General features: G+C 57.3%; 1 protein-coding gene across 10 annotated transcripts in view; it reads left to right on the top strand.

Annotated features, from left to right (window-relative positions):
- TNS1 (tensin 1) overlaps positions 1 to 22,209 on the top strand; it is a 46,402-nt gene that overhangs the window by 21,952 nt on the left and 2,241 nt on the right. For 5 of the 10 annotated variants that reach the window (XM_042827134.1, XM_042827136.1, XM_042827139.1 and 2 more), the window contains 12 exons: positions 5,955 to 7,646; positions 12,030 to 12,208; positions 12,386 to 12,524; positions 14,573 to 14,665; positions 17,768 to 17,942; positions 18,329 to 19,173; positions 20,266 to 20,352; positions 20,469 to 20,600; positions 20,967 to 21,059; positions 21,331 to 21,408; positions 21,730 to 21,801; positions 21,884 to 22,052. In XM_042827134.1, coding sequence (XP_042683068.1) covers positions 5,955 to 7,646; positions 12,030 to 12,208; positions 12,386 to 12,524; positions 14,573 to 14,665; positions 17,768 to 17,942; positions 18,329 to 19,173; positions 20,266 to 20,352; positions 20,469 to 20,600; positions 20,967 to 21,059; positions 21,331 to 21,408; positions 21,730 to 21,801; positions 21,884 to 22,052 — 3,754 coding nt within the window. The remainder of the gene's footprint in view (positions 1 to 5,954; positions 7,647 to 12,029; positions 12,209 to 12,385; positions 12,525 to 14,572; positions 14,666 to 17,767; positions 17,943 to 18,328; positions 19,174 to 20,265; positions 20,353 to 20,468; positions 20,601 to 20,966; positions 21,060 to 21,330; positions 21,409 to 21,729; positions 21,802 to 21,883; positions 22,053 to 22,209) is intronic. The other 5 variants (XM_042827137.1, XM_042827141.1, XM_042827135.1 and 2 more) reach the window with 4 other exon arrangements.

Below are 22,209 nucleotides of genomic sequence, written 5' to 3' on the forward strand. Positions count from 1 at the left end.
GGGGGGGGGAGGGGGAGATGACACGGGACCAGCACCGGGGTGGGATCAACCGCCGCACTGCTGCTTTGCCACTGCTGCTCCCTGACGTCTGGTGAAGGCTCCTGGAGGAGGTGGCAGCCTGGAGGTCAGGATTGGCTACAAACCGGTGGGTTCCCCTTCTCGCTCTCACTCTGTTTGGGGTCCGTGCTGGGAGCAAAGAGGCTGCTGGGCTGGGAGGTGACCCCATGGTGGATAGCAGGGGGTCCACCAGGGGTGGTGCCTGTTCTGGTGCTTGCCACCTGTCTGCTTATCCTCATGGATGTGGGGGGGAAACTGAGGTGCAGTGAGGTCCTTGGTTGACTGAGCAAATATCCTCATTTCGCTCTCTGGCCCAGCTGGGCTGTTTCACAACCCGCTCTGCTGGCTTTATCTATGTCCTCGCCTGGCCTAGGCTGCTCTGTGGTTATCAGGGAGAGCGGGGTGCACTGGGACCCCCCCATTTCCATCCCACTGCATGTCATTGGTTCCTACACAGTGGCTTGCAGCTCCGCCTGCCCTCCTGTCTCCTCCTCAAAGAGGCTTTGGGGTCATTCTGACTCTGTAATGAGTTCCCTCCGTACTTACAGCAACTGAGAAAGCTAAGGGAGGGGATGGCTGTTATTGGAGTTCAGATCTCCCCTGTTCAAGGTGGGTGAAGGATGTTCTGCCCTTCCTGGTGGGGCCAAACTGGGTCCAGGGAACAGCCGGAGCACTGTGGGTTTTGCAGCTTATTGGAGAGTTGCTGCAGTGAGATTTTTGGGGTACTGCACACTGGCAATGTAGATGGGGAGTGATTATTGATTGGTTTGGTTTGGCTGAGATCATTGCCAGTGGAGAGGAGTGCTGGGGTTGGCACGGAGATAGGGGGTTATCTCCAGGACCTGGATGTGTGGCTGTGGTAGGTCAGAGCAGGGGGACAGAGGTTTCTGCCATGCTGGGGCAGCATGAAGTTGTGCCAAATGGCCATGTGTGTTCCTGACCCAGTGAGTTCCATTACCACTGTCCCTTGGGCCCGCTTACCCCACTGAACCTGGTATCCATCCCTGCCTTCCCCTGTACAAGCCCTGTCTCCACTGCTGGAATGGGGACTGCTGAGGCTGGGCCAAGCCCAACATCTGTATGGGGCTTGCTAAATCCTCACCTGAGTAATGCTGCTGGCCCCTGGCTTGGCTGTGCTCATGTGCCTATGCTTCGCTCCCACCATGTCTGTGTCTGGGATGGCACAGTGAGGGTGTGAGCAGGCATGTTTATAGGGGGTGCCAGCAACTTGCATCAGCCCTGGCTGAAAAACATCCTGGGGTGATGCTGGTGCCCTCCTGCCTCCCCATCCCATTCAGGGAACAGTTTGGGCATCAGTCTTGTACCTTTCCATGATCACAGAGTCCCTGGATTGGGTCAGTGCCATGGATTTGTCCCCACCATGGGGTCAGTGCCACAGGTTTGTCTATATGATGGGGTGGTATCTTGCTGGGCTCCTGCCTTGGGCCCGCTTGGACAGCTAGGGCATATGGAGCAACAGGCGAGCCGAGCTGTGTGAAGGCGGGGAGCCAGATGGGGCAGGCTGGGGCTGTTAAAGCCATCGGTGGAGCATTGAGGCTCTCCCCCCTGCGCCTGGCTCTGTCCCCTGGCTGGGCTCAGCAGGGAGGGAGCCGCTGGCTCTGCTCTCGCTTTCGCCAGCTGACTAAAGCTGAAGGAATCTGCTTCCCCCTCCCCATCCCGCCCATCTCCGCTGCTCTGCACTCCGACCGCAGCGAGGTAAGGGCTCAGCGAGTGGGTGTTGGAGGGCATGGAGGGCTGGGGCTGAATCCAGGGGCAGTTTCTCCACTTTTCTTCTGGTTATTCCCCATGGGGTAATGGCGAAGCATCTGTGGGTTGGCTGGACGGTCGAGCTGGAGTGTGGGGGTCACAGCAGGATGCAGGAGGGGTGCTCGGCAGGCAATAGGAACTCAGTCTCTTCTCTTTCCTCTTTAAACAGTCCTTAAACTGATGGAGTGTGTCTGAGGGGTTCTTGGTGTGCCCAGAGCTGTGGAACCAAGGGTGAAAAATCAAAAGGTGAAAAGCAAGGAAAAAAGGTGTCCAAGGATGCATGGTGCACACTGGTTTTTGGGGAAACCAGGCTCTGAGTTGAGGGCTTGGGTGGAAATGCTGCTCCCATTGTCATTCGTGGAGGTATGAGAGATGTGCGTTTTGGGGAGAGTGGAGAGGAGGTCACGTTTGGCTGATGGGGCCATTGGAAGGGTTTCTGTGCCTTTTGAGCTGGGCACTTGTTTAAGAAGGAGAAACTCGCATCTCCAGCCAGAGCTTTGGGTCTGCCTCCTTAAAGCATGACGTGATGCCCGAAAGGCCATCCCTCTCCTCCCACGCGGAATGTGTCACGGCTTTCTGGGGACAGGTGTGACGTGACGCCAGAGTTAGGCAGGGCTGGGGGGGCTCTCGAGCTGGAGAGTCCCTGGGCTGGGGGCCTCCTGCAGTGGGCGATGCGGTGGTGTGAAGGGAGCAGGCTGTCTGTCCGGCTCGTTTTGGGGAATCTGTCCATATGTCTGCAATGCCGAAGAAATGGTTAATGCGGCGCTGCGCTGGCTGCCTCTGGAGGAAGTAGTTAATATTCATAACCAGGAGCTGTCTGTCCGGCTGTCCTCCCTGCCCTCCCTCCATGGCGGCTCGCCCCTCGCTGGGTTAAACAGGGCTGGGGTTCCAGCAGCCCCCAAACGCCTCCCCACTGCCTCTCCTCTGTGTGGTCTGGGCAGAGGGGAGGGAACCGGCACCTCCTCGCCTCCAGCCTCTTCTGTCCTTCCCTCCTCCATCCCGCCCTCTCTCCCTGCTGCTGCTGCGCCAGGTCTGAGCCCTACGGTCCCCCCACTGTGTTTGGGGTGCCCCTAAATTGGCCCCGGGGACACAGCGTTACAGTGGGGAATAGCTCCGTGAGAGGGAAAGCAAAGCCAAAAGGACAAACACCAGCCCAAAGCCAGCTCCGGCCATCAGCTCCTGTCCTGGACGGACGCACAGAACTGGCTTCAGGCACTTCTTGAGCTGCCACCGTGCCAGGTCCCCTGGAAGGAGCGAAGGAAAGGGATTTTGCTGCCCGCTCCTTCTCTTCGTTCAGGATCTTTTCTTCTCTGTGCCCTTTGGTAAGTCCTGTGCTTGCTTTTCTTTGAGCTGGATGGACTGGGAGAGGGGAGGGTTTAGGGTGGGGGGGAATGGAATTCATAGCCATGGTGACCCCTGGCTCAGGGGCTGGGGTTACTTCTTGCCATCGTATCTGGGCACATGAAATAGACCAGAACTGGGGAGAGGTGAGCTCTTTCCTGGTTTCTTTATCCCATGTGGTCCTGCCTGCTGGGGCAGTGGCAGCAAATGAGATGCTGCTGGGGACTGGTTTGGGGGAGATTTGTTAGTATCCCAGCTTTGTCCTCAACACGAGTGAAGGATTTGTGTGGGAGCATGGTGCTGCGTGGGGCACAAACCTGTGACAGGGTTCTGGGATCTGCGGTATGTGTTCTTTACCACCCACTGAGCTGAGCCCCTCTCCTGATGTTACTTGCTGTGGGCTGGGTTTTCTCCCAGTCTGAGTGAGGGAGAAGGACCCCCAGGCTCTATGCCAGCCAGCCCTGAGCTATACTGGGAGCTGAGCTTGGGCAGACGCGCAACCCTCTGGGCTGGAGTTGTGCTGACCTTCAGGACGAAGCCTGACCTTGCCGGGAGTTGTGGCCACCTGCAAACAGAGACTTGGATTCCTGCTGCTTTGGGTATGGCAGTGTTGGCTGAGGCAGCCTGTACCCTCCTCTCTTGCTGGTTTCTGGGGGAGTTTGTTTAATTTGTCATCACAGTATGGTCCTGGAGTGCTATGGAGAGGTGGCAGGGAGCAGCAGCTTCACCTCTTGTCATCAGAGCCCAGGGGTGGCATGGGGTTGAGGACAGGGTGTGCAGTCTGGTGTGGGGCAGGGGGCATGACCTTCCTCCTTGCCACGCCAGTGCCACTCTTGGGATGGAGGTCATCAAGCTGCTGTGTCCTCATCAGGCTGAAGGGTGCAAGGCAGGTGGGACAGGCACTTATGGTGAGCTGTGCCCCTTGCAGACCCTGCTTTCAAGATGTTTCGTCCAGCAGCGGGGCGGTTCCCAGCCTACAGACTAATTAAAGCCTTTCCCATCTATTTTTTTTTCCCTTGGAGCCACGTGCTTCCATTTATATTTATTTATTCCCTTTTCCTCTCTATTCCCTTGCCCTGTTTATCCCAGCCTCCTTCGGCTCTTCCCCTATTTTTTGGGACCGGCCAGCACCCATCACTGCCATCAGACAAGGGCTGGGCAATGTCCCAGCTCTAGGCGATGTCTCAGTCTCTCCAGTGTTGACGCTGCCCCTGGACACGGTACTTTTTCCTTTCTTCCTCCACTGGAAGGGATTCCCTCCCTCTTTCCCCCTTTCCCTTCTGTGAGTCAAATGCTGCCGGTTCCTTGCTGCGTGGAGGAGCACGAAAATTCTCATCCCTTCACACTGCGTGCCCAGAGGGGACCCTGCTTTCCCTGCTGCATCACCCCACCTTTGAGGCCAGGGGGATATTTGGGGCTCAGCTGCCTTCCTGGGTTGCCAATAGGGACCTGCAAGTGGAAAACTGATGCTGAGAGGGCTATTCTTGTGGTTGAAACAGGCTGGCTGGGTAGGTTGTGTGCTGGGCATTGTGCATGGTGAGGAGGGGCCGTGGCGTGGGGTGAGTGCATCCCCGTGGGCAGGCAGGGATTGGCTGACACGGCCCTGTGCCCCAGCTCAGGACTGGCTTTCGGAAGTGTTTTGCTCACAGATAGGAGTGCTCTGATTTCACACTATCGCATTAGGGCTGTCTTCCGCTCCTGAGTCAGCCGCTTGGCCCCCAGCCAGCGAAGAGTCATTTTTTCCTCCAAAAGAAAGTGTTTAATGCTGCTCACAGCCCCTTCCAGGAAACCTTGTCGGGGAGCTGGAAAAACAAGAGTCTGTAGCCCAGCCGGTGCTGTGCGTGCTGCTGAGGGGGAAAGGCATGGTAAAGGGGGCTGTCCTCAGTGCCACTGCAGTGGCCAGGGTCTCACTTCCACCTTAAGGGTTGGATGACTCATTGGGAAGTGGTGGTGGTGGGATCTGGGGGGGGCTTGGGGCAGGGTATGAAACCAGTGGTGACATTGCTGTAATACAGTTTTGGGTTGTGCAGTGTCTCGTGCTTCCCCAGGGAGGAGTTGCTGTATGCTTGGGGTTGGGGAGAAATACTGCTTGTGTGGGAGCTTCTGGCCACTGGAGAAGGCCTGGAGCAGATCCACCCGCCCTGAAAGAGGAAGGGAAGGAACTGAAAGGGTGGGAGCCTTGCTGTAGCCAGGGAAGAAAATGTCAAGGATGGGTGGCTGGGCTGGATCCATGCATGGTCTGTGAGGAGAGTGGGAGGAAAGAGCAGGTAGGAGGGGACAGATGGGTCTTCGGTCTATCTGTCTTTGATGCCAGACTGAGTGCATCTCCTCTTTGCCTGACCTCCTGCGGTCTGTGTGCATGCATTGCCCCCACGGTCCCCATTTGCCCTCCAGTGCCCCGATGTGTCCCTTTGGGTGCAGCTGTTAAGCGACGTCCAATGGTATCAGCAGCCCCAGCCCTCCCCACCGCTGGGGCCGGGAGGAGAACAGCCACGGACTTTGCACGGAGCAGGGGGGCTGTTTGCTGGATGTCGGCGGAGCATGCGGTGCTTGCGGGGCAGGGAAGGACGGCACGGAGCCACGGGGGCGCGGGGAGGGTGCCTGGCACCGGTGTCTGTGCATGGCGGCGCCCGCGGGACCGCGCCAGGTGCGGAGGAGACGGCCATGCTGGTAGTTAAGCACTCCGGCGGCACGGAAGAGATCGAAACCACCGGCTAATGGGACCCATTAGCTACGTGCAGAGAGCCAGCCATTGATCTGGGGTCTCGTGTTCGTTTCTCCCCTTGCAGAGGTTGGGCACACACAAGGGCCCCTGGACGGGAGCCTCTACGCTAAAGTGAAGAAGAAAGACTCCCTGCACGGCAGCATCGGCGCTGTCAACACCGCCCGCCTCCCCCTCTCGGCAGCCCCCAACCACGTTGAGCACACACTGTCGGTGAGCAGCGACTCGGGCAACTCCACCGCCTCCACCAAGACCGACCGGACGGATGAGCCGGGGGCTCCCGGGGCACCCGGTGGCCACGCGGTGCTGAGCCCCGAGGAGAAGCGGGAGCTGGACCGTCTCCTGGTCGGCTTTGGCTTGGAGAGCGCAGCGCCCATGCACAACCACGCACCGGGCCCCGAACCTGCCCGCATGCCCGCCGGGCCGGGCCGACATGTAGTGCCAGCCCAGGTGCACGTCAATGGTGCTGGCACACCACTGCTGGCTGAGCGGGAAACGGACATCTTGGATGATGAACTGCCCAACCAGGATGGGCACAGCGTGGGCAGCCTGGGCACGCTCTCGTCCTTAGATGGTACCACCACTGCCAGCGAGGCTGGCTTCCATGAGGCGCCACGTGTGGGCAGCCTCTCCTCCCTGCCCAATGGCCCAGCTAGCTACAATGGGGCTGAGAAGATGCTGAAGGAAGGGCTTTATGAGGCTGAGCCTCTCTCCAACGGTGCCTACCCCTACAGCAACCAGAATACCCTGATGGGCCACCCCCTCCGTGACCCGCTGACTCACTTACGGCCCTCAGCGTCCGGGCAGGAGCACCTGGCTGGGTACCCACAGCGGCAGCCAGCTTCAGCTTCACCGGCCTGGCTCCAGCCTCCGGTCCCCCAGCCCTACCTGTACGGTTATGACCTACCCAGTGCCCACCGCTCACAGTCTTTTCCAGCTGTAGGGACAGCCAAGTATGAAGCAAACCCGGCATTACCACAGGCTCCAGCTCGCAGCACCAGCAGCCGGGAGGCTGTACAGCGGGGCCTGAATTCCTGGCAGCAGCAGGGCGGCAGCCGACCTCCATCCCAGCTTCATGATGGTGGGTTGGAAAGCCACAGCCCCAGCCTTTCCAGCTGCAGCCCCCAGCCCAGCCCGCTGCAGCCCATGCCCCCGCACAGCCACAGCATGCCCGAGTTCCCCCGGGCTCCATCACGCCGAGAGATCGAGCAGTCCATTGAAGCACTTGATGTCCTCATGCTGGATCTTGCACCCTCCGTCCATAAGTCACAGAGTGTCCCTTCCACAGCTGCTCGCCAGGACAAGCCGGCTGCCATGCTCTCCTCATTATCTGCACAGCCACTCAGTGGTCACTATGCTCAGCCAGCCCCACAGGTGGTCCAGCCCAGGTCCTTTGGCACCTCTGTGGGCACTGATCCCTTGGCCAAAGCCTACTCACCTGGTCCACTGGTTCCCGCGGCTCGAAGTTCTGTAGAACCAAACTACACCGTGCATGAGTACCGGGAAACCTATACTCCCTATAGCTACCAGCCGGTGCAGGAGCCTCGGAGCTATGGCAGTGCACCATCGAGCATCCTTCCGCTCAGCGCCTCATACAGCCCTGCAGGGTCTCAGCAGCTTCTCGTCTCCTCCCCGCCATCCCCCACTGCAACAGCACAAAGCCAGCTGCCCCACAAGGGACTGGAGAGCTATGAAGACCTGTCGAGGTCGGGAGAAGAGCCTTTGAATCTGGAAGGGCTGGTGGCCCACAGGGTGGCAGGTAGGACGCTTTGATTCCTTGGGGGGACAGGGAGGGGACGTGCGTCCCAAGCAGCTGCAACCCACAAGGGTGGTGTGGGGATGAGGTTGGTGTTGGCACCCTGCATGGTGGCAGTGAGGATGGGGGATGGTGACTCCTCATCTGTGCTGGATCAAAGCCTGGGACTGAGCCAGCACTGATCCTGGGGGGGGGGGGGGCAGCCTCTGCTGCTTGTTCAGCTCCCTCTGGCACAGCTCACCATGTCAGGGTTGCCATGTGGGGCAGGAAGAGGCAGCAGCATCTGGGAGACTATGCTCTGCCTGCCTGCCCTTCTCTCTAGCTCTGGGGGTTTTGAGGACACTGAGGGTCCCACCCAACCCAAGAGCTGCTGCAGCGCTGGTGCCTTCACTCCTGCTGCTCAAGCGAGCAGTTGTTTCGTTGCGGAGCGACATTTGGGAAAGTTTGGGGATGTGTCCAGGCTTGGGGCCAGCTTGTGATGCTGGGGCTTGGCAGCTCCGTCCGTTCCAGCTCTGCGCTCAGTCCAGAAACTCGCCCGGTATTGAAGGGAGGGGGAAGAGGGCTTGGCTGGAAAAATCCAACAGTGGCAACCCATCCAGCCCTGGGGCTGAGTCACCACTGCCCCAGGGCGGGGGGCAGCAGTGTGGGGCAGAACAGGGGCATTGGGTGAAGTTTGCATCCATCCAAACCCCATCTTGAGAGTTCAAGATCCACAGAGCTATTCAGGGAGTCAGGGCTTTAAACAAACCCAAGGGTATGGAGATGCCCAAACTTTACTGTGTATCTAGGCTGAACGTTTTAAGAAGATCCCACCCCTGAAACCACTGAGCAGCTACCAGTAGGAGAAGAAGTAGAGTGAAAAAGAGGAGAGCCCTCAGAGGAGGAGGGATACTGTTTGGGGTGTGTGGGAAATGGATGTTTGATGGCATCTATTGGAAATCCTGTGTCAGAGCAGGGGGTCAGGGCAGGGTCCTGGGTACTGGCCTGGTATTCAGTCCCACCTCAGTGACCCATGGAGGAGAGATGAATGGGGATGGCCCCAGCCTGTGTCCACCTGTCCCCAGTCTGGCTGTCTGTGCCAGTGGGGACAGAGCAGGCGGGCTGACCCCTGGCCAGGGACAAAGTGTCCCCAAGCCAGCGCTGGGCCTGGGAAGGGGACGCTGTTGGAAGTCAGGCACGGACGGGTTTGTTTACATTCTCTGCTGCTATAAATTGCCTGCGTGTCCTGGCACAGTGATGAGGAGCATCTCGCATCACCTCCACCCCAGCACCCCAGTTCTGCTGTGCTTCAAGTCCCCTTCCTCCATCCTTTCATCTCATGATGGATGGGCCCTGTTTGGTGCCATCCTCGAGGGGATGGTGTCAGGGCTTTGATGGCATTGCACAAGGACATGTGTGGCTGGGAGCCACAGCGTTCCCAGTTGGTGTATAAGCAGTGCCTGGAGCTATAGGGGAGGGGTGAAGTGAAGCAATGTTCCTGGCAGTTTGGGTGATGTGAGGGGCAGCTCCAAGTAGGGCTTAAGCTCCCTTGCATCCCTGGTGACCTCAGGCTCGTCTCTTGGAGTCTGACTAATCATCTCTTGTTTTCTCTCTCTCTGTCTCCCTGTTGTATCTCGTGACATTTGTCCTGTCTGCCCCTTCCTTTCCCCATGGGGTCCGTGTGTGTCCCTGTGACCTCCCACACTCCTTGCACCCTGTCCTGGTATGCTGGCAGAGTACAACGCCAAGCTCAGGGACCTCAACAAGAGCACCAAAGCCCCCCGTCCTCCTCTGAACCAGCAACGGTCCTCCTCCGGTTTGTTCATTCCACCTCCCTCCTTCCTCCTTCTCAAGACTTCTTTCTCCTTTCTTCCTCCTTCCTTCCTTCTTCCTTTTCCTCCTTTCTTTTTCCTACTCCTCTTTCCTTCTCCTTCCTGTCTCCTCTTTTGTTCCCTCTCTTTCCTCTTTTCCTTTCTTCCCTCTCTCTTCCCCCTCCTTGCCTGCATGCCGAGTGCACTGTGTGTTGCATGAACGTGGGATGGAGGGAGGGCAAGCCCCACAGGAGGATGGAAGAGGTCTGAGCCTACCAAGCCCTTGGCACAGCGGGACATGGCTAAATTGGTCCTGGGGTTGTCCCCAGCTGGGCTGGATTCTGGTCTGTGGTGTTGATGTGAATCCTTTTGGGATGGACTGGAAAATTGAAGGCAAGGTTGAATGCTGGAGTGTGCTGCTCACAGCAGGGACGCTGCATCGGTGCTGTGGTTCTTTTTGGGATGAAACATTGATGCCACACTGATGAAGCACTCTAGGATGGAGGAGAGCAGTAGATGTGTCTGTGACTGGAGGGATGGAAAAATTTGGGTCTTGCGGTGAGCACTACAGGGCAGAATTCGCTGCTGTTCTCCATGTTGAGAGGGAACAAGTTTTTACCTCTGTCTGGTCCTGAGAGTGACATCACACTGGGGAAGGGACAGCAGTATGGGCACAGAGTGGGGGCAGGATGCTGTATTCTCCATTTTTGGCCACTCTGGATGTGCTGTGATGAGGCATGCTGCTCCTGCAGAGGGACAAGGCGTCCTTGGGGAACTGCTGTGTGGCCAAGCGGGCCTGCACATCTGCCGAGGGGGCACAGCTTTGCGGGAAAGGAGGGTTTATTTTTCAAGCATAGTTTCCAGCACATAAATCACCCAGGGGTCGGGAGGCCGTGCGCAGAGCCTGGGTTTCCTCCAGGCTTCGCTCCGAGCTGCTTGTGAAGTTTCCCACTCCTGACTCCTGAACAATGAGTCCCTTTTTTTCCCCTCCTCCCTCCCCTCCCTGCCGTCCCCGTCTGTTTTCCATTTCTGGGGAGTGAAGCAGCAAAAAGCTTGCGAGCTGCTGGGCATTTGAGCGCTGAAAAGCAGCCTGGCCTTGGGACTGGCCCCACATTCCCCTCTCCATCCCCATGCAGTAGCTCAGGGTTGGGACGCCCCAGTGCAGCAGTGCTGGGGGACAGCCTTGGAGCACAAGGTGCCCAAAGCAAGCCAAGACAGGCGAGTGCAACTGGAGGAGCCCAAGGAGCTGGACAGAAGGTTTGGGGTGACCTGGTGCGATGCTCCCCCTGCAGCACAGCATCCCCGCGACTCCCCTAAGGGCTCTGAGCTGCTGGCCCCCGAGCACCTGCAGAAGGGATTGAGGAGTTGTGTTTCAAAGCTGCTCCGAGTGGAATTTTCCAGGCCGCCTCCGCGGCTCGAGCCAGCCCCGTTGGCTCGCGTCCCCCGCCTCTCAGCCGGGCCGCTGCTCCCCAGAGCGTTGATTTTATTGTTGCTGCCATTAACTGCGCTGATTAGTTCAAAATGCACCCGGCCACCTCCCTCCCTCCCTCCCTCCCTCGCTGCCGGAGGAGCCAGGGGCTGCGGCAGTGCACTATGCGAGTGCAGGGGTGGACGGGAGGAGAGGTCAGCAGGCGCAAGGCGCAGAGCCTTGATGAGCAGGAGGAGCAGCTGATGGCCGCCTGCACTCCACCAGCCCGTGGGAAAGGAGTTGGTGTTGGAGAAGTGCATTTCCTGGAGTGTTCTGCTGGCCTCTTGTTGTTTTTTTTTTTTTTTTTTTTTTCCACTTTTTCCATTTCTTTTTTTCCTGTCCCTTTTTCTCTCTTTACCCTGCTGCAATGCCTTTCTCAGCAGGGCGCGTGGGAAGAGTAGAGGGGACAGTGCTGTCACCTTTGCCAGTCCCTTGTGTCACCTCAGCAGCACGTCTGAAATTGGGGATCTCCTTGCTGCTATGCAGGTCCCCAGGATGGTCCCCAGAGGGGCTATGAGTTGTGCTCTGCGTGGCCCCCACTGAGCCCTCTGCACCAAACCCAGCACCACAGCCACCCTGGGCACTTCTTTGTTGGAGAAGCTTCAGTGCTGGGCTGGGTGGAGTGAAGGTTGTGTTTGGGCCACATCCCTCAACCCACTCTTGAAGCTCCTTTGTCCCCATTCCTGGTCTTTCTCCCAGCCCACTGAGATCACTGGTGTGAGCTAACCAACCTCAGGCAGCCAGGACCCTACGTGCTACACTGAGCTCTGGCCTGCTTGCAGAATGTTCTGTGATGCTCACACCTCACACAGCTGATGCTAGGGAATGCTATGGACTCAGCTCAGGACTCACAGTGCTTGGTTGGGATAATGCAGTGAACTAGCCACAGCCCTGGCTTGCTTTTTCTCTTGTCCCTTTGCTGCTGCTGCTGCTGCTGAGCAGATCTGATCTGGCTCAAAACTAGCCCTGCTGCCGTGGGGTGGGAGCAGGTGAGTGCTGAATCTGCTGTCTCTGCCGGGCAGAGCCCCTTCTCCAGACCATCTTGGATCAGTCGTGGAGCATCTCCCAGCAACCCTATCCCAGCTGGCACCTCCTCACCCATCTCCCGTGCCTTGTGCTTGCCTGTAGGGGTGCAGTCCCGGGAGAAGTCCCCAGAGGAGAGCACCGTCTCTGCCCGAAGGCGAACCCCCAGTGACAGCCACTATGAGAAGAGCTCACCGGAACCCAGTTCTCCCCGCAGCCCCACTGTCCTCTCACCTGAGGTGGTCAGCACCATTGCGGCCAACCCTGGAGGAAGGCCCAAGGAGGTGCGCTGGGTACTGGTGCTGGGGGTGCTGATGGGGAGAGGGAAGGCTGGGAGGCAGCATTCTGGAGGGTTGGGGGTTTAACGATGCGTTTTTGGTGAGGAGGTAAAAACTTTCCCTCTGGAGGTTTGTGCCCATTGTACAGATGGGACCAACCCTTTCTCCTGCTCTCCCCCCCAGCCTCACCTCCACAGCTACAAGGAAGCCTTCGAGGAGATGGAGAATGCCTCCCCCAGCAGCCCGACCTCCGGCGGTGGTGAGATTTCTCCCCCCACCCCAGCCTTCCCTGTCTCGCCACAAACCCCTTACTCCGACTCCCGTAAGTGCTGCGGCTCCGGGAGGTGGAAGGGCTCAGTGGGTGGCTTTCATCAAACCAGAAATTTGCCAAGGGTCAGACAGCTCCGGGCTCCATACACCCACTGCCACGATAATCGCTCACTCCTCTTTTCCTTCCTCCTCCTCCTCCTCCTCTCTCCTTCACATCCCATCATCTGCATCCCACTCTTGGCACTGCCCTGTTGGCTTTTCCCCATCCTCCACTCACTGGGGTGTTTCTGGGATGAGGAGAGGAGCAGGGTCAGAGAGATGGCACCATCCCATTCCTACACCTCCCCATCTTTTCTACCAGCATGGCACAAAAGCTATAGAGCAATAAGGGGACAGCAAGGGATGTAGGTCAGAGGCTCAGGGTAGACTCTTGCACACTATCCCACTTCCCACTCACTGTTTTTAGGGCAGGAATGGCATAGGGCTGCAAAGAGTGTTGCATGTGTTCTGTCTCTACTTCTCTGGTTCCTTTCTAACTAACCTCGGTTGTGCAGTTGTGGTGGGTTTGTGGGGACCGGGTTTGTGTGACTGGCTCTGGTGATGACCCCCTGTGCAATGGAGCAGCTGGTCAACTGGGAAACCCATTAAAAAGATGCCCTCTCTGCCCTCCCAAAATAACCTTCTGTAGGCTGACCACACAGAAGGATGCTTTAGGGCTGGCAGTCAGTCTGTGTCCTGGTCCCACTCGGCAATGCTGATGCCCTTTGCAGATCAGGCTGCTTCCCCCACACTGCTACTGTCTATCTACTGATGTTCCTGTTTCATGGGATGTAGTGATTGGAGTGTGGGAATGTCCCGGGGCATTTGGCAACTCAGAAATGGCCCCGTTGTTCCTCAGGCCCAGCAGGCCCTTGGCAGAGGGACAGTGACTCATTTTGGGGGATGAGTCACTCGCAGAAGTGACAGAACAGCCTGGCAAGGGAGGTGGCCCAGAGGCAGCATTTATTGTCCAGTTTGAAAGTCAAGGAGGAATTTTGAAGCTCAAGCTCTCAGGCTGCACTAGAGTTTCACCAGGGGTGATGCAGGAACTGTTCCTCTCCATGGGGACACCGCTGTCCCTGCCCCTGGGAGAACCCCATATTTTTTCTGCCAGCATTGAGAAGGGACCAGACTGGAGGAAATCAGTTTTTGGGAAATCAGCCACCTGCCAAAGCTAGGTTTCACAGTGACTTGGCTGCTCCAGCCTGAGGCTGCTCTGAGATGTGGCCTCAGGGGTGGGGATTGCCTTTCCTACCACCCACCACCTCCTGGCATCCCTGCTGCAAATTGGGATGTTCAAATGCTGATGGTGGAAGAATCTTCAAGGTGAATGCTGGGGAGAGTGAGGAAAGTGGGATGTTGGTAGGGTTGGTGGAATGCAGCACTGAGGAGATGAGGCAGATCTGTGGGGTAGGAAGGGATAGAGGCACAACCATGCCCCATTAATCCCAACCATCCTGTGCTGCCGGTGCAGGCATAGCCATCGCCGTGCATACATAGGCAGCTCCCACTGGTATGTATGGATGAGCTTGGGGATTGCAGAGCTTCCATGTGCATTAGATACCTTTGGGGAATGAGCTCGGGCATAATCACCTGCCCGTTGAGCTGTTCTGTGGGTAGTAAATGTATTAGCAGTCCTAGATCGATGGAGTGTACTGGGACAGCCCTGCCTCAGTTCATCCAAGTGTAGGGGTGGGCAAAGGGGTGGATTGGATGGGAGGACTGAGGAGGGGAATGGGTTGACGATGGAGGTTTCATGCCTACGGTGGGACAAGGTTGAGAGATGGGGGCTGGGCCTGCCCTGTTGGGAATTGCCTCCCTTCTGTGTCCTGCTGTTCCCCAAATGGGACAGACTGCTCATGCACACTCTGTCCTTTGTGTGTCTTCAAGTGATGATGCTGCTTCAAACTTGGGCATCCACTCTTTCTGGCAGTCCTGAGTGCAGCCAGTGGGTGGGATGGGGCTTACCTCCTGGGCAGCACTAGCTCCGGACTTTCTGAAGCTTCCCCTCTTATCCTGCCCTTAATGCTGTTGTTTCCCCCCCCACCCTGGTGCCAACAGTGCGTTCTCCACCCGGCCTGGCCAAGACCCCTCTCTCAGCACTGGGGCTGAAACCCCATAACCCAGCTGACATCCTGCTGCACCCAGTGGGAGGTGAGTGCAGCATGGGGACTGTGGGTGGCTTTCCTTGAGGGGCATCTGTGAGGACACTTCTTGGGTAGAGGCTCCATCAGATGCAGAAGGCACTTCTTCCTCTGTGCTTGGGCCAGGCCATTGTGGGGACCTTCCCATAGGGATATGGGGTGCAGGCTTCTGGACATCATTTCTGAAATGGGCAGGCTGGATGCTGGAGATATATGGGGTCGGGAAGCTGTGGAGCTCTCTTCTGCCTTCTGTGTGCTCCTATTGCAAAGCAGTGCTGCTTAACTCAGATTTCTCTCTCTCTCTGTCTCACTCCTCCCTTTTTCCACCTCTGCCCTGCTCCCATCACTCCCCTCCATCTCTCAGAGCTAGAAGGGGAGGCGGGAGCTGACTCTGAAGAAGGTAAGAAAGGCTTTTTCTGCCCTGGCTCTCTTTCCTGTAGGTGCTCATCACTCAGAGCACCGAGGATGCCATGGTCTGGCCCTGGGGTGCTCAGTGCCTGGGTGCCCCCCAATGATGGTGAGGCTCTGGGGTGGCACATGGCCTCAGGACAGAGCGCCTTGCATTACCCAAGTGCCGCCTGCAGTTGTTGGGTGGTTTTACTTTCTTCTTTAATGAAACTTTGAGCCCTCAGGGCCAGGATAGGGAACAATTTGTTCCAGATCCTTCCCAGGGAGGGGACGTCTCCTCGGCATGTTTGCTGCACTTCCTGCGGCTCTGTCAGCATTTCTCCCTGGGAGTTCCTCAAAATGCAAATACCCCAACCTGCGTGTTGTGTAACGCTGGAGAAAGTGTTTGCTTCAGGAAAACAACACAAATATTCCAGTCTCAGGGCTGATTTTTCAGTGATAGTTTCTTGGATGCAACAGAGGAAGAAGAGCTGGGATAAATCCCAGCTTTTTCCTCCTGTGCTGTGTCTCCCAGCCCTCTCCTTCCCACTCCCTGAAGCTCTGCTTTTCCGTTCCTTGGTTCTCAACACACTTCGTGTGTTGGTGGCTAGCTCAAAGCACTGGTGTCCTTGTGGCTCTGCAAGTGGCCACTGGCAACTTCTTGCCTTACTTCTGTGCTGCAGCCTCTTGGATAATGTGGTGGCGTGTGGGCTGAATCTGGTTGGACTGGGGGGTTGGACTCGATGATCTCTGGAGGTCCCTTCCAACCCCTACAATTCTGTGACTTGTGGTGTTTTGGCTTTGGGGACGTTATGGGAAATATGGAGATGACAGTTTGAGGACACAGGGACAACCAGCAAGATGGGGAGGGCTTGGATGGTGACACTGCTCTGGGCTGGTTGGGAGAGGAGATGTAATTTTGGGTGCTAAAAGAATAGTGTGGTTCACCCTGCGGCATTGTGGCTTGGATGGGAGAGGTTGGACATGGTCTGGGGAGGATGTAGCCCCCACCAGCAGCTCCCCTGTGCCCAGGACGCCCTCAGCATGCTGCTCCATGAGGTTTCCATCCCACTGGGACCAGGGGGATGTGCTCAGCCCCTCCTCATCTCCTTAACGGACAGTGCTGGATCATAGGGCTGCCTGTGCCCTCCGGGAAGGCTTTAGGACAGGCTTTGGGCACAAGGTTGGGTGTTTCACAGCCCTGATTAGGGTTCCCAAATCACTGCTCACCCCCCAGATGACACATGACTTCTGTGTTCCCCTGCTATTTTCCCATCTCTGCAGCCTCTTCTGAGAAAACACCAGGAAGCAAGAGTTGAGTTTTCAACTTAGGAAAAAAAAAAAATCCTGCCCCAAACTTCTCTTTTTCTGCTCCCCCCTCCCTCCCCTCCCTTTTTCAATACTGAACCAAGCAACTCCAACATGTGTCCGCGGTGTCACATGTCACCATGGCACGTATACATGCACACACGTGGGCTCTCCTCTCCATTGCCCTTGTCCCCGAGCCCTGTTCCTGCGTCCCTGCAGCTTCCACGTTTACAGGAGGGATCGGTATTTTCACAGCCGTTTGCTCTTAACCTCTTGCAGGCTGACTCATGTGTACTGTCTGGCTAATTTTAGGCTGGGGTGGGGAGACGGGTGGGAGATGTGAGTAGCTGCAAAAATTAATTTAATTACCCAAGCAGTGCTGTGTTTCTTGCAGCTGCCATGGCCATCTCCTTGGGCACTGCCTTGTCACTGTCACTCTGACCGCGTGTCCTGCCGGGTGCTCAGCCCAAGCTGACATCTTCTGTCTGGTTTTGGCTCTTTCCTGGGCTGGGCAGGGAGATGAGCCCTGCAGCATTGATTCCTCCTGCAGGCAGATGGGACACTGGCACGGGGACATGGAGAGCATCGGGGAACCTATGACCGTCTTTTTCCTTGCAGTCCTGAGCTGTGCATTGGCCTCACTGGCTCTCTTGGCTGTGGGATTAGACAGAACCTGGCTGTTATGACTAATAGTAATAATGTTTGTAATGCTAATTAGTGCTGCAGAGTCACCTTGGGGATGGCCAGCCTGGAACTGGCCTGGAGCTGGCCTGGAGCTGGGGACCTTCAAGGATGCCCAGCCCAGAGCTCCTGGCACAGGACAGCTCAGTGTCTCCAAAGGAAAACTGCTCTTATTGGGAGTGCTCATGGGCTCCAGTTTCAAGCAGGAATGGGGGAAAATGTTGGATGCTTCAGTGGAAATAGATGAGGCTGCTCTCTGTTCCCAGATGCTGGAGGTGCTGGGGGAGGTGGGCTGTGCAGGGCAGCACCCTGCTCCCGCTATGAGTCAGCGTGGGCTGTGCCGTGCTGTGCTGTTGGCTCTATTTTTAGGGGCTGAGGATGATCATGGAGCACGACGTGTGCCCTGTGGCATCCTAGCCTGGGAGGGGCACCGATTCAGAGCCCGGTGGAAGGGCTGTGGCATGGCGCTGAGCGATGATGGGTCGCACCATGTGGCGCTGTGTACTATGTCCCCTTGGGGATGGGACTGGGCACAACTCTCCCATCTGTGTGTCCAGGGTCTTCAGTGTGCCGTGGAGGAATGCTAAGGCACAGATGAGCCCCATGTTTTTGCACAGTCCATGGGGGGTGGAGGAGCTCAGTTTGGGCATCTTCTCTGGCTCAAATGGGGATACAGGAAAGGGCATGGCCCCATTTCCATGCCAGCTCATCTCTTTCCTCTTTTGTTTCTCTGCAGAGCCTAGGAGCTATGTTGAGTCAGTGGCCAGAACGGCCACAACTGGCAGGGCAGGGAACCTTCCAGCTGCCCAGCCTGTGGGCCTGGAGGTGCCTGCCAGGAATGGTGCCTTTGGCAACTCCTTCACCGTGCCCAGCCCCATCTCTACTAGCAGCCCTATCCACAGCATGGACGGGTGAGTATGGGAGTGTAAGTCCGCAGGAGGTGTAGGGTCTGTGCTAACCCCCTAACCCTGGGAGCTTTGCTCCCTTGTAGTGAGTTGGTGCCATCCATCCCTGTCCCCTCCACTCTGCCCACTGGAGGTGAAAGAACAAGGGGTTTTGCTGGGAGAGGAACTGGGGAAATGCTCTTTCTCCCGTATTTTGGTGGAGAATTGATGTGTGTGAGAACTGTGAAGCTGCCTCCAGTTGCTTCCTGTAGCTGGCAGGACTCATCCCACCGCTGCTATTGAGCAGCTTGCTGGTGCCATGCCTCAGCTTTCCTGTGCCTGCTTGGAGGAGGGGCCCAATCAACAGTGGGGGTGCAGCGGAACTGAATCCTCTTCTCCCGATCTCTCCTCAGTGGCTCACTCCGCAGCTACCCATTGGAGGGCAGCCCCCACGGCACAGTTACACCTCCCCATGCTGTAGCTGAGCCAGCTTACCGGTCACCCATCGTCTCGCAAACGCCATCTGCTCACAGCAGCTACCAAACCTCGTCTCCATCATCCTTCCAAGCGGGAACGCTGGGCTCTCCCTATGCCAGCCCTGACTACCCTGATGGCCGAGCCAGCTTCCAGCCGGACCCCCAGGTTCGGCAGCAGCCACAGGTCAGCGTGGTGGGTGTCCATGCGCTGCCAGGGAGCCCCCGCACCCTACACCGGACAGTGGCTACCAACACACCACCCAGTCCTGGCTTTGGGCGAAGAGCTGCCAACCCTGCTGTTGCCAGCACGCCCGGCAGCCCTGGGCTGGGCCGGCACGCCATGTCCCCCCATGCGCCACCAGGGAGCCCCAGCCTTGCCCGGCATCAGATGGCAGCCGTGCCTCCCGGCAGCCCCATGTACGGCTACTCCAGCCCAGACGAGAGGCGCCCAACGCTGTCCCGGCAGAGCAGTGCGTCCGGCTACCAGCCTCCCTCCACGCCATCTTTCCCCGTCTCACCGGCGTACTATCCTGGCACCAGCACTCCACACTCCTCCTCCCCGGACTCCGCTGCCTACCGCCAGGGCAGCCCCACTCCACAGCCTGCACTGCCTGAGAAGAGGCGGATGTCAGCCGGTGAGCGCTCCAACAGCCTGCCCAACTACGCCACGGTCAACGGCAAGGCCTCCTCGCCCCTCTCCAGTGGCATGTCCAGCCCCAGCAGCGGCAGCGCTGTGGCTTTCTCCCACACCCTGCCGGATTTCTCCAAGTTTTCCATGCCAGGTAAGGGATGCTGTCACCTCCATTCCTCTTCAGCTGCTTGCTGTCCCATGTCCCCTTTTCATCACTGTCCCGCGGATTTATGTCCTGATGTACTCCTGCCCAGCTGCAAACTTGCAGCACAGCTGAGGCTTGGACTGTTTCCTGCTTTGTTTTTTGTTTTTTTCGCTTTTCAAAAATGGTGAATCCAAACAGGAAAAATACCAATTTGACGTTGGGAGCACGCTGTCATGCTGGTGTAAACACCGTGGGGATTTGTATATGGGGAAGATCAAAGCGTCTGCAGGCAGCTCGCATCCGCCCAGCTTCTCTCTGTCATGGGGACGTGCTGACCTCCCAGCCCCATTTCTGGTGTTTGCGCCCCAGGGAGCTCCCAGTGCTACGCTCCGGGCCCCCTCCTTGTTTCTGAAGGGGTGCCACACCCGTATCACCATCCCCTGCTCCCATTACGAGCCGCCACCATGACGCCGAGATTGGGCTGATAGAACTAGGGAAATAAAGTGCTGGGGCAGCAGTGGCTCCAGCTGCTGCTTCGGTTTGGCTGCCAAGCAGGTGGCCCTTTGTGGGCACACTGGCACCTGCAGTGGCCCCGTGACTGCAGTGGCCAGGAGCCACCCTAGGGAGCAGGGACCTCTTGGTGCTGGCATAGCAGTGAGTGTGATGGGAAGCACTTGAGCATCTCCTACAGATCACAAAGGGCTCTTCCCAGGCCCCACACTGAGCTTTAAATACAGTCATAGAATAATTAAGGTTGGAAGAGACCACTCAAATCATTTAGTCCAACCATCAACTCATCCCCACCATGCCCACTATCCATGTTCTCAGGGCCACATCTCGGTGATTCTTGAACGCTTCCAGTTATGTTAACTGCACCCCCTCTTTGGGCAGCCTATGCCAAAGCATTACCATTCATTCTGAGAAGAGCCCAGGGGAGACATGAGCTACCAGTGAAAATGAGGTTGGGGTTAAGGCGGCATTTTGGGGCTGTGTGGAGGTGAAGGTAGCTGTATTCCCAAAAAGGTGGGAGTCGCCCAGATCTCACACAGTTTCAGATAGTCTCCTTTGACTTTTTCTTCTCTTCTTCCCTTCCTGCAGACGTCAGCCCTGAGACTCGTGCCAACGTGAAGTTTGTGCAGGACACTTCTAAGTACTGGTACAAGCCAGACATCTCCCGGGAGCAAGGTGTGTAGGTGACATGTGACAAAGGACTTGGAGCGAGCTGGAGTTTGCTTGCTGGTGTTGGAGGGCACGCTGCCTGTCAGCACGCCAGGTCTGAGCTCTCCCCTTCTCTCCCCCAGCCATCGCACTGCTGAAGGACAGGGAGCCAGGGGCTTTCATCATCCGGGACAGCCACTCCTTCCGGGGAGCCTATGGCCTTGCCATGAAAGTGGCTTCCCCACCTCCCACCGTCATGCAGCAGAACAAGAAAGGTATTATGTGTCCTCCTCCTTCCCACACTGAGATGCTTTCTATTGTTTCTGTTGAGCGGGCAGCCAGGGCTACTGAGCCAAACTGCCCGTGGATATGTGCTGATGTGGCAGCATCCCTCCCTGCCAGCCTCTGCCATCCCCCAGGTCATGGGGACATACCAGACATAGAGGGCTGGGGGACATCTTCCCCTGGGCTTTGGCATGGTGAAATGCACACAGCCCACCAGCAACACAGCTTGGGGTGTGCAGAGGATCTGGTTCCAGGAGGGTGACTGTGGGTGAGCCAATGGGATTGCAGTGGGATGGTGAAGGGAGGAGAAGGATGAGGGCAGCTCTGGTGTGACAACATTTGGTCTCTTTTCTCAGGAGACATCACCAATGAGCTGGTGAGGCACTTCCTCATTGAGACTAGCCCACGGGGTGTGAAACTAAAAGGATGCCCCAATGAGCCTAATTTTGGTGAGTACCCCAGGTGTAGTTGGGATGCCTTTCCTTTGCTGGAATGTTCGAGCAGAGCAATCAGGTATCTGAAAGAGCTGCCCCTGAGCTTTCTGGAGGACAAGTGATGCTGCTGGGCAGGGTAGAGATGAGCCCCCATGGGCACGGTGGCTTCAGGGAAGGAAAATGCCACGTGTGGTTCTGTCCACCTAGAGCACTAATACCCTGACAAGCTCCTGTGCTGGGCAGGCTTGTTCCCAGCCCTGTGCTAACCTTCTCCCTCTCTCCCCAGGCTGCTTGTCGGCTCTTGTCTACCAGCACTCCATCATGCCTCTGGCCCTGCCCTGCAAGCTGGTCATTCCTGACCGAGGTAAGAACCAGGGCCAGCAGTATGGGGTGGCACTGCCCCTCTGTTCTTCGTGGTAGGAGCTCCTCCTCCAGCTAGGAGCCCCATATGGGTTGTGTTTCTCCATCTGGACCAGCTGTCCAGGAACATGCTCTGCACTATGAGCCATAGCTCATTCCTTGTGCTCAGATGGTTCAGAGGCAGGCTGGGCTTTCCCCTGTATCCCCAAGTGCCCCATCAGTACTGGTATCCAATGCTCAGCACGTAGAAAGGGGATAGTGCATCTGCCTCCAGTACCTGGTAGGTTTCCAGGCAGGGGGAGCAGCCATGTCTCATCTCTTCTAGATCCCATGGAGGAAAAGAAAGATGCTGTGTCGACCACCAACTCAGCAACAGACCTTCTCAAACAGGGTGCGGGTGAGTAGAGAAAAGCTGCTACAGGGTTACTGTGGCCCAGGGCAGTGGCTGGCTGACCCCACTTCTGCTTTTCCCCTTCCAGCCTGCAATGTCCTCTTCATCAATTCAGTGGAGATGGAATCGCTCACAGGCCCCCAGGCCATCTCCAAGGCCGTGGCAGAGACACTGGTGGCCGACCCCACGCCAACTGCAACGATTGTTCACTTCAAAGTCTCTGCACAAGGCATTACCTTAACGGACAACCAGAGGAAGTAAGAGCCCCTGCTACCACATCCTTGGGTCCCCAAAATCTGGGCATGCATGGGACATGAGTGTTACACTGGGAGCATGAAGGATGTCCCTCAGGGATGTGAACTTGGTGACGGACCTTGGCCCTGCCTTGTGGAGTGTCCTAGGGGACAGCCAGGG

The sequence above is a fragment of the Centrocercus urophasianus genome, unplaced genomic scaffold (assembly GCF_019232065.1).
Source record: "Centrocercus urophasianus isolate 14NV4802_14NV808 unplaced genomic scaffold, USGS_Curo_1.0 seq_28, whole genome shotgun sequence".
NCBI classification, from domain to species: domain Eukaryota; kingdom Metazoa; phylum Chordata; class Aves; order Galliformes; family Phasianidae; genus Centrocercus; species Centrocercus urophasianus.